Consider the following 11501-nt stretch of genomic DNA (forward strand, 5'->3'; position numbering starts at 1 on the left):
TCAGCTTTAAGAAGTATTTGAAGAAGCAAATTTTCCAGTTATAGAAATCCCAATATTTATCCATTGAAGTGGAATAACTGGAAATGCCCCCACAAACTGGAAGTGGAACAGGATGACGGGAGGAATCTGAGCAGTTGGATTACAGGAATAGAGCGCGTGCTATTGGATTTTAAAATGGTAGAAAACCTCAGTTATGCTAACTTGTTGATGTCTGGTTTAGTCTACTGTGGAAAACTGTTTACATCAACGGCCCATGAATAAAAAAATTACACACGAATGCAACACACTTCTACAGGTTTTTATTATGCACAGATGGTATTACAATGTTTTGGGTATAAAACACAACATTTTCAGTTAAATGCTGCCACATAGACACATTAGTCATAAAACTAACAAAAGCAGAGAAAGATAGCAAAAGTGAAACCATTAAAGTGGATCAAACAATAATCAAAAAAAGAATCGAATGTGTAATATTCTAGCATGATCTTTTTTAAAAGAGCTATTTCCTCTCATGGCTTATATCATCATAGCAAAATAACTGACATAAGCAAGAAAGATAAACTATCAGGAGCATATATATACAACCTCACAGAGGTTGAAGTCCATTTCAAGCATAAAAAATCATCAATAATCTGCAATGGTAACTATAAACATCTTGAACTGCATTCAGTGTAATTGGTTAGCCTCCCAGACAAATGGAAATTTCCTTTTTTTACTTCTTTTTTCTTAAATTATATAAAAAAATATTTTCGTTTATCTTTTCAGAACCAGTATTTAGAGATATAGACGTGGATGAGGATAACGTTTTGCTGAGAAATCACTCCGGCCTTGAGATACTTCATATTCACCTCCAGCACAAGTTCTTTTGGGCCCATTACAGGCTTGATCTGGCGGATTACCCCTGAGGGAAAAACATTAATTAGAACAATCAAGTAAATTTTATGTTTTTAAGTAAAATAACGTGCCGTCTTACCGACAATCATGCCGTTTTGTGAACGCTTTATCACATCGAAAGACCTCAGCTCATCAGTGGCTAATATCTCAAAGAAAACATTAGGCTCATCAGGGAGGAGATCCGGTTTAGCTTCTGTAGCCGTCCACAGTATGATGATCTCTGTTGGAACAAATAGGTAAAAATCTGAGGTATTCTGAAAGGGGATACTAAAAGATTTTCTTCCAGTGATCTTACCCTCTGGCTCCTCTAAGTATTGGAAGGTCGGCAGAGACAGAGCAGTGGAGGTGATGATGTGGACGGGGTCACGATTGCAAGCGGTGTCCCATCCCTGGCAGTTTTTGATACAGTGCACCAGAGCAGAGTCCTTTCCTGTGGATCTAAGAGCAGATGACTGATGTCATTTTTATGATTTATATCCTAATTATTATTCATTTATTTGTTTTTCATTGAGTTCCACATTGTTTCTATCATTCTTACCATTTATTTATGTGCACTACCCTGAAAAGATGCTATTTTTCTCCTCACGATGACAATTAAAAAATAGTAATTTTATATTTTATTATTGTTATATGAAAAAAAACTTAAAAAGTTTACTAGCCTGAATAGTTTTGCAAGGTAGTGCACATTTATTCTGTTAAAAGTGGTATTTCGTGCCCGCAACATTAACAAAACAGACTAGCAACACCTGATCAGCCCTATGCACATGTATGGTTAATCAAGCTTTAAACTAACAGAACTGGTTCAAAACCGTAACGGTTTCATCACAAGCGTTCAAGGGAAACCTCGAAACCCCATTTAGGAGCAGAGCTTTATAATTTACTGCAGTCAGGTGAGTCGAAGCTGCTTGCCAAGCATGAGGCCCAGTCACAGAGATGATTTTGTGGTGTTCCACATTAGTTCCATTATGCCATCAAAATGAAACAGAAGCCACAGCGTGGGGTATCTACTAATAAATCGAATGGTATTTAGTGGTATATGTGAAATTTACACCCATTGGATAGAAATTAGGAAAGGGGAATTAAAAAAATAGGAATTGGACAATATGTTTGTTAAATAATTGAATTTACATTTACATTACTTGCACTTCTAAATGACATGCACCAAACCACAAAAACATCTGTGGCAAAATGGTATATTATCTTCTATTTATCTAGCTGACCAATATAGATGCGAGGCTTTTGCTATCATTTATTGCAGATTAACTGATGATGTCCACACAGCGCCAACACTAAAAAACCCATTAATCACTCTAACTAAAACATTGCCCTACCAATAATAGAGCTTTGGTAAATTGGCCGAGCCCCAGGTGCCCCAAAATAAATGTCACGTTTATTTTCTTGCAGTGCACCAAGGCCAGGCTCCTTTGATGCTTTGGTAAGGCAGCTTGGATCATATGGTTTGGAAAATTTGATTTCAGCATTAGATGTGACCACAGCAGAGGAAGTACAAGAGCACTGCTGGAAAAGAGACCATAAAGACATTCTTCACTGTCAATTTCTGATTCCATGCACATAAAGGATAAACAGAAAAGGGGCTATCAATCTGAGATGAGGTACAGGGGATTGATATAATATTGACAAAGGGGTACTGGATATATAATGTTTCAAATTGGGATTCTTGTCTAACCTACTATACCAAAAACAAATGTATTCATATGGTATTTATACTGCTTTTAGTCAGTTATGATATAATGACTTCAGATTTGAACAATTTCTGAGTTTTTACCCTTCTGCTGCTCGCCTGAAGTTAGTAGGACAATCAAAGAACACACAGCGAAATCCTCCCTGGACATTAAAGCAGGTCTCCGTGGAAGAACAGGAATGAGTTCCTGCAGCACATTCATCAATGTCTACCAACACAGATCAAAGAAGTTAAAGAAAGTACAACTTTTGGAACCACATACCATAGATGATTGTAACTCGTGTTTCTCCTCATTGCTGATATCAAAACCAAAGCGCTGCTTCTATAGACTGTGAAGAATGTCTTAGGGTTTTGCCCTCCTTACCTTGACAAGTACGACCATCACGTGCGAGCGTGTAACCGCTGGTGGGGCAGGTGCAGTTAAAACCACCGGGAGTGTTAATACATTTGTAAGAACACACATTTGGCATCTTACATTCATCGATATCTAAAAGGAGCAAATAAACAAACTGTTCAGAAATCTCTCAAATTTTGCAGGATGAAATAATACGCAGTGTTGTCATAAAGTTTCCACAGAAACACTTTCTTCCACTACCTTCACAAGTCACCCCATCGATATCATTCAGCTGGTAGCCATGGTGGCAGTAGCACTGGTATGAACCGTAGACATTGGTGCACTCCTGGCTGCAAGGTTTGTCCAAACATTCGTTTACATCTGTCAAGTTAAAGGACCATACAAAGAAAACACAAATTGCCATTTATGCAGACGATATAATGGTTTATCTTACAATTGTATTTTTGAAAGAGGTTCACCTTCACAGTCCCGGCCATTGTTGGAGAGTTTAAACCCGGTTGCACAGCTACATCGGTAAGACCCCTCTGTGTTCTCACACTTGTGGGCACAGAGTCGCCCAGAGTAATGCATGCACTCATTGATATCTAAAGAGAATGAGAAACATACAAATATTAGTTGACTTTAATGAAAACGCATCAGTATTTTTCCTATGCCAAATCAATCAAGTTTCTGGTTCTGTACCTTCGCACATTTTGGTGACACGGTTAAACAAGTAACCCTTCCTGCACTCGCAGCGGTACGATCCATCCAGATTCACACACACGTGGCTGCCACAGTTATTGCCACTGAGACACTCGTTCACGTCTATGGAAAAGCAATCAAGAAAGACAACAAAAACTGTGACAAAGCATCTCATTCAAGGCGGATCTGTGATAATGTTGGCCCTTTTTTCAACTTATGTTATCAACAAGTCTTTCAAGGAATTTCAATTAAACCTGGCAGAAGTGTTTCATCAGTTAATTTAAATTCAAAATGAAACAAATATATGGAACAATCTAAAAACATAAAATCAGAACATAGAGTTTTATAGTGCATAAATCTCCCATTGATTATTTATAAAACCTAATAAATCTGGATGAGAAGCTCTAAGAAGGCAGGGATTTATAATCTTCATCAGATAGTTTCTACCTTTACATAGTGTGCCATTCACGTTTAGGTAAAACCCTCGTGGACATGAGACAGTTTTAATGTGACAGGCGTACATGTAGGAGCCCATTGTGTTGATGCAAGTCTGGGCCAGGCTGTCATGGGTTGGCATAGGCTAAGCACTCATTAATATCATCTTTAATCTGGAGGAAAGAAAAGTAAACGTACCGATACACTTGCCGGCAGCATCCGGGGCGTAACCGTTTCTGCACGGCACCTTTGGCCTGCAGTAGAATGAGCCGGGTGTGTTGATGCAGACATAATTCCCTCGACAGTCATGGCTGCCCAAAGCACACTCATCGATATCTGATGAATATAAGCAGGAAAAGAACTGCTTAAAAGGCATTCTCTGGATAAAAACAATATTTTACTTGGCAAACTTCACTGCAAAACATAATGTTACCACTTTTGGAATTTACTTAATTTTATTTAGTTAACAAAGTTGTTTTATGGCTTACCCTGCTAATATGAAACAAACGGTTGCATAATTTTTTTTAGTAATAGCTTGATAGATTTATAAACATAAATTTCAATAAATTATACCTACATTTTTGTGTGACAGATCAACACAAAGAAGTATACAATCGTAAAGTGGAACTTTATGATCAAACAGTGCAGATTAAAGCAGATTTTGTCAACAAACTGAAATAATCTGAAGCTCTGATAGATGAAAATTGACGTTTTTATTAATTCAGAAAAAAAAAACTCAAAACCTGTTGGCAGCCATTTCCCTAAAAATTAAACTTTTCTCAAATGTAAACATTAACTTTTTAAAAAAGTGATACCACATGTATTTTTTAACCAGAAAGCCTATGATGCCCTCTGCTGGTGTCTAATATCAAGTAAAGTAGAAGAGAAGTGATCCTGTGGGCCTGTTCTCTGCTACTTTAACAGGGCGTTGATCCTTTGAAAACATGCTTACAGCTGTCAGAAATATAGAATCAGTCATAAAGAAGCATACAGAGCTGTATTTCAATTGAATTGTAAAACTAGTAGCTTCAGAGTGAGTTTACCGTCACAGTTCAAGCCGTCGGCACCCAGTCGGAAGCCATGTACGCACTTGCACTTGTAAGACCCCTCCGTGTTCTCACATATCTGCCCACAGGGTTGCCTGTAGTAATGCTTGCATTCGTTAATATCTAAAGAATCAAAAAGGAAAATGATACAATTAATCGCAAACAGATTTACTATCAACTTTTTGACAATGATTTCTCTTTGCAAATCCTTAATTGTTGAACAATGAGGAAATTCACTCTCTGCATTTAACCCATCCCCTTGGGGAGCAGTGGGGTGCCACTGGAGCAGTCTGGGGTTAAGGGTCTTGCTCATGGACCCAGAGTGGCAGTCCGTGGGAGTGTGTGGGACTCTGAGACCCAAGTGCAAAGCTCTAGCAAATACGCAACCACTCCCTTTGCTGACATCATCTTTGAACATCAGCAAAATGACCAGTTGGTGTGACGATACCTTCGCAGAGTTTAGTGGTGTTGCTCAACTGGTAGCCTGCCCCGCACTCGCAGCGGTACGACCCTTCCAAATTCACACAGACGTGGTTTCCGCACACTTTCCCTGTGAGACACTCGTCTTCATCTGCGGGAGGAGAGGATGGGTTTGAATTGGAGCGTGGAGGTAAAGCAGAGACAGAGCGAGGCCTGATTGTGGTGATATAATTCGGGACAGACCTTCACATTTTGTCCCATCCGCACTGGGGCGGTACCCCTGTGGGCAGCTGATGCTGTTCCTCTGGCAGCTGTAGGAGCCTACTGTATTGATGCATTTCTCACCGGGTCGGCATGGATAAGTAAAGACCGTACACTCATCGATATCTAGTAAGAGAAGAATATTTTTATAGAGCTCATCTTAAAAGAACTGCTTCTACCTGAAGATGAAAGCAAACATACCGATACATTTGCCAGCGGTATCATGAGTGAAGCCATCTTCACACACCACCTTTGGCTCACAACTGAAGGAACCGACTGTGTTGATGCACACATAGTCTGCTCCACAGTCATGGCTACCTATAGCACACTCATCAATGTCTGAGAAATGTTTGGGAAAAAAAAGAGCACATGATAAATAACTGTATCTTTAACTTTTGATGAGAGGATTTTAAAACAGTTTTCTTTCATTCCTCATGCCTTTAAACATTTACCTTTGCAAACGGTGTTGTCTGTGAGTGTGAATCCAGGGTGACAGCTGAGCCGGCAATAAAACGAGCCCACTGAGTTGCTGCAAACTTGCTCTGCGGTGCAGTTGTGACCGCCTGTCAGACACTCGTCAATATCTGAGGACAGAAACACCTTTCAAACAATGGTGCAAGGGGGGGAATGAAGCCGACTGGCTGGATCATGTGTTCCTTATCACGAGTTAAAGGAAGATACCTTTCTCTGGCTGACAAATGAACATTAAATGGAAAAAAAAAGAGATAAATTCCATAAAGCATTGAAATTTGATTAGCAAAAAAGAGCAATAAAGATAGAAAAAGAACAAAGCCCTCAGTAAAAGGTAAATACAAAATGAGATTATGTACCTAATAAGAAAATGTGGTTAATAATAAAAATAATAACAGACCAAATATGAATATGAGACCTGAAGGAAATAATACATATAAGTAATAGAGAGAGATTCATGATTAGATAAAAGGTTTTCTTATCTTTTTGAAGAGTGTATATGAAGCTCTGGATCTTAATAAAGGATATAATGTCATGATCGTGGTCCTGATGGCTGGCTTAATTGCTCATTTCAATCATCTGTCTATCTCTGCCCTGTTTCTCATCACTGCTCATCTGATCCACCTGCTCCTGCTTATATTTAAACTTCTTGTTCCCAGCCATCAGTGCCAGATTATTCTTGTCTGAGAGTTCTCTAGCGTACCCAGCTGTGTTTCTGATTACCTGATCCTGTATAGTTGGACTCTTGAGTTTTACCTGCCCCTGTCTGATCTGTTTGCCTGACCTGCCTTCGGATTCCTGTTGGATTCTTGTGTGGACTGACCCTGGATCTGCCTCTTGAATTACCCTGTCTGGATCTGTTCTCCTGTCAGTTCTGCAGCCTTCTAGGCTTCTGCGTCTGGAACTCTCTGACAGCGGAAGTTGTGTCTTGTCAGCCAACCAGCTGGAGTTATCCTCGTTCTCTGGGCTAAACTGTCAAACCAGGTTAGTGACTCACAGCGTTCATAATTATCCTCCATGAAATTATCGTGGTCACTAACCTGTGCTTCTCTCCTTTAGACATTCCTATGATAGACGCCCACGCCGCTGATACCGCAAATCCACAGCCCGCCATTTAAATACAAGCTGCTTAAGTTATTCCACTGTCTGTCTTGCCTGAATCCTGGGTCCCTCTGTTCTGACTCATTACATATAATCCATTCCAAATAATAGGATCTCTATAGGACACATTATACAATAGTGGGATGTGCAAGAACAGGGCAATTATAAATTAGGATTATCACTAATATTGTAAGAGTGTACATTACAAGTACACCTGATTAGATGGTTTAAAGGCTTATCGGAATACACTATAAACAAGTTTCAATCAGCAGATTGCAACTGCAAATAGACAAATAGCACCGCCAAACTCTTAACATGACTTACCTTCACACGTCACTCCATCCTGCTTCAGGCGGAAACCTTCTTTGCAGGCACATCTACTATTATCCACACAGAGCTGAGAGCATTTGAGCTCTGAAAACAGCAGAGAAATGCTCAGCAATACAGCAAGTAAAACATTTAAAACAGCTTTGCATTTCAGATCCTAATCAGTTTATCTTTTCTGGCCGGATCTTAGGCATATTTAGTTTCCAATAAAATTTTTTTGAATAGAATTCAACTTTATTTTCATGACACTGTCAAAAGTACAAAGCAACAAAATGTAGTTTGCATCTATCCAGAAGTGCTATACAGGATAAAGATATTTATGTACATGTGTACAGAAAAGTATGGACTATAAATGGTATATATAAATGGAGAGTAATTGTAAAAGGCTATGAAATAAATAAATATGGAAGCTATATGCAGATAACACAGGATAGTTATGATATGGATTATATTTATATTAGTGGGGTTATAATACAGGATAAATAATGACAGATATTAGCAGATTTACAGATTATCAAAGGTTTTGAAGCATCATGACAGCATGACTTGATATGTAGTCCCACATAGGCAAACTAAGAAGATTATATCCATTCATAAACATGACAGTAGAGGGTTTATGTTTTGGGGTTTAATTAGTATAGGCAGCCATTTTGACTTTCCGCCTAAACCTGAAATACGTTATTTCACCTCCTAATGCTGGAAGGCCAGAAGTTTCTCACCAGGAGCAGCATGGAAATCTATTATGTCTGCTCTACATCTAACAAAACTACAATATATTTTTGAGTAACAGTTTTTTTTTTTTTTATGAATTCTGTTTATTCAGTTTTATTATGATTGGTTATAAAACATTTATAAGCGTGTTGATAGCATGTTTAAACAGAGATTATTACATCCCCCTTTTTTTCCAAGTAGGAAATAGCAAACATGGAATAAAAAAAAAGGATTTTCCACCATGCAACATGAACATGATTAAGTCAGTTATGACATAATTCCCTGACCCTCGTTATGCACGATAAGAGCTTTCCATTCCAACTGAAAAAAGGATAAAGATTTTTGCATTGGTTAAACAAAAGTCCGGACCTTAAGCCACTTAAAGTGAAGCAGTTGGACTTTAAACGAGCCGTGAATAGAAAAGCACCAACAACCCAAGGTGGGACGAGTCGATCAACTTTTTAACACAACAATGAGAGTCGCTGATAACATCACACACGAGTTTGATCACTTCAAGTTATAGCTGAAGAGGATTAGATTGTGTTATATTCTACTGAGATTGCATCTAACCCATTTTAGGACCCAGTAGGACACCTTTTATTGCCATACACATGATTTTTTATTTTTAAAAAATCTAACAAAACCTGTTATTAGAGACATTTACTAGATTATTATCACTATATAAAATTTGCAAAAGAGTAGGGCAAACCTTTGCAGGTAGTCGCTTCCACTGGAGGCCTGGTTGTAAACATGTTGGTCTCTCCTGGTGCTGAGATAAAGATAAATACAAACAGATGAGTAAAAAAAAATGAAGTTGCTTTCATTCAGCAGTTTTACAGCTTTGTAAGGAGTTATCCCTGTTTACATGGAAAAAAATAAAACATGAGGTGAAAAGAAACTGACTTTTTTAGCACTGAAAGTGTTTTAATGTCTGAATCAGAGTGTTGCAAAGCCAGACGATGGTCTAAGAGGATAAGATAAGGTGCTACTAATCAATGCCTGAAGCACAGGATTGCTTTGACTTTTTACCTTCAGTGGTTGGAAGGATCTCGATCTCCTTGGGTTTCTCACAGCACATTTTAGCCGCTTCTAAGCACTGCCTGTCTATCTGCAGATCATCAAACTCACAGCTGAAACCCATGCTCTCTGTCTTCAGACCCAGTGCGCAGCAGTCGCAGCATGTCTAAACAAGAGAATTAATGCTGTGTGAGTGAATGGACGAGGTCTACTGAGCATTATTGGGTTCTTACCAAGATGAAAAAAAAGGAAACTTGTATTTAGAAGTGTTATCTTGCAGCATGGAAATATAATTTCAGTAGTTTTTTTTAGACATCTTTTTTTGCATTGTCCTACCTGTGATATCAGGGTATCCCAGGTAGATCCTGAGAAGAAGGCCCTCTCACAGGGCTGATGGTTACGGCTCGTCCTAATGCCAGTGTCGCAGGCTTGCTTTCTCGCGAGAGATCGACAGCAGTGCTCCTGGGCAATACTGGAAGTAAAGCAGGAGTTACAAATAGATATAAAAACTCAAATATTTACTTTCTAAAGTTAAAGACAAAATATGTTATAGGTCGCCTTAAGGAGGAGAAAATAATAAAACCAAAGCTGAGTCAAGGTCTATGTTCACACTGTAGAATAGCTCACTGATACAGGAAGTTAGAAAATAGTTCAAACACTCAAAAGGTGAAAAATTGGGTTGGAGAATCAAGTTGCATGTAAATTTAGAGCGATCCTCTTATCTATACATACAAACCTCTCTTCCCATTGTGTTTAGCTTGTGTTTTAAAGATCATTGTATTGATTTTTTGTGCAGCCATTTACCGAGATAATTATTACCGGGGGTGTAACGCTTCTTTAAGTAGTGGATTGTCAAAGATTTTGCTTCAATAGTTTTTATAATTAGTTTAAAGAGCAAATTATTGTCTGTAGCCTTGCTGGTTTCAGCCGTGAACTGCTTAGCTTTCTGCTCAGGATTGCTCACAATAAAGAGATGCCACAAGCAAAAACATAAAAGATATTCCTTTTATCACTTCGACTGACACATTAAGCAGTTGAAATGCTCCTTTGGTCTGTGCAGCATAAGCCTTAAGATGAATTTAATTTGCAGTAAAGGCTTTTTTGTCTAATCTATTACGTTTAAATTGGTCAGAACTACTACATGGAAAACAAACGCATTATGAAAAACAGAACTCAAAGTAAGCATCTAATTCTTGCATACATTATATAGGACTTGCAGACCGAATTTTCGTACAAAAGTTAAGAAGTTGTTTTGCTGTCAATATATGAATAAAAATCCCTATTTATGTACAATAGAAAAGGGCCCTTAGGGGGCCAAACATGCTCCCCAGGGCGTATCTTGCCTTACACTGGGAGGATAATTGGTGGCTTTCATTTTCTCCTTTAGCTGCTTTACTTATAAACCTCTTTTGGTTGTAAGAATAGTTACCAGGTGTTCCTTACCTGCAGATATGGGAGTTTGAATATGGAAGTACTGTACAGTCATGGTGCCTTCGGGCTATCTCCCTCCCAGCCTCACAGCACTCTTGTATAGAAGAAAGCCTGCTCTCTATGAAATAAAGATGATAAAAGATGATTTTATTGTGTAATAAAGGGTAAAAAAAACTTTTTTGAAGGCATTTTAATTTTTTACTTACCAATCCCCTTCTGAACTGCATAGAGGAAGAGCAATAGAACGATTTTGTAGGCCATGGAGTCCAGTTTGAAGCCAGTTGGAGCCCTGTGAATGGTCTGAACCTACCGAAGGTGAGAGTGTGCTGTGTGAATGTGCTTAGACATCCCTTTTAAGGCTGTAGGAGAGGCGTCACATGTCAGCGCTGTTAGGGGTGAGGGAGGGCTCCACAGCTGATAATGAGATGTGGGTTAGAAGAAGCGACAAAGGCGTAATCAGCAAGATAACAAATAGCCATGAACAATATGTTTGCACTTTATTATCAGCTTTTTAATGAGAATTTATAAACTGCAACAATCAGCCCAAAATTTAGATAGATATATGGAAGCGCATTTTTGTCATCTGAAGGGGAAAAAAACCTAAATTAAACCATGGCATCGCTCTCGAAGTCAACATCTTCGTTTTTAG

General features: G+C 38.6%; 1 protein-coding gene across 1 annotated transcript; it reads right to left on the reverse strand.

Annotated features, from left to right (window-relative positions):
* Window positions 1-368: 368 nt before the first annotated feature.
* fbln1 (fibulin 1) lies at window positions 369-10968 on the reverse strand. Its single transcript, XM_015390249.1, has 19 exons — window positions 10865-10968; window positions 9758-9893; window positions 9434-9587; window positions 9114-9173; window positions 7691-7780; window positions 6247-6378; window positions 5996-6133; window positions 5777-5920; window positions 5562-5684; window positions 5111-5236; window positions 4266-4403; window positions 3633-3755; window positions 3410-3535; window positions 3192-3311; window positions 2961-3083; window positions 2681-2804; window positions 1190-1332; window positions 974-1114; window positions 369-901 (listed from the first exon to the last, which is right to left on the reverse strand). Exons 3-19 carry the CDS (start codon window positions 9543-9545, stop codon window positions 762-764), a joined length of 2103 nt encoding a protein of 700 aa, XP_015245735.1. The 5' UTR covers window positions 9546-9587; window positions 9758-9893; window positions 10865-10968; the 3' UTR covers window positions 369-761.
* Window positions 10969-11501: the final 533 nt, after the last annotated feature.

The sequence above is a fragment of the Cyprinodon variegatus genome, unplaced genomic scaffold, assembly GCF_000732505.1.
Source record: "Cyprinodon variegatus isolate N-32 unplaced genomic scaffold, C_variegatus-1.0 Scaffold490, whole genome shotgun sequence".
Lineage (NCBI taxonomy): Eukaryota > Metazoa > Chordata > Actinopteri > Cyprinodontiformes > Cyprinodontidae > Cyprinodon > Cyprinodon variegatus.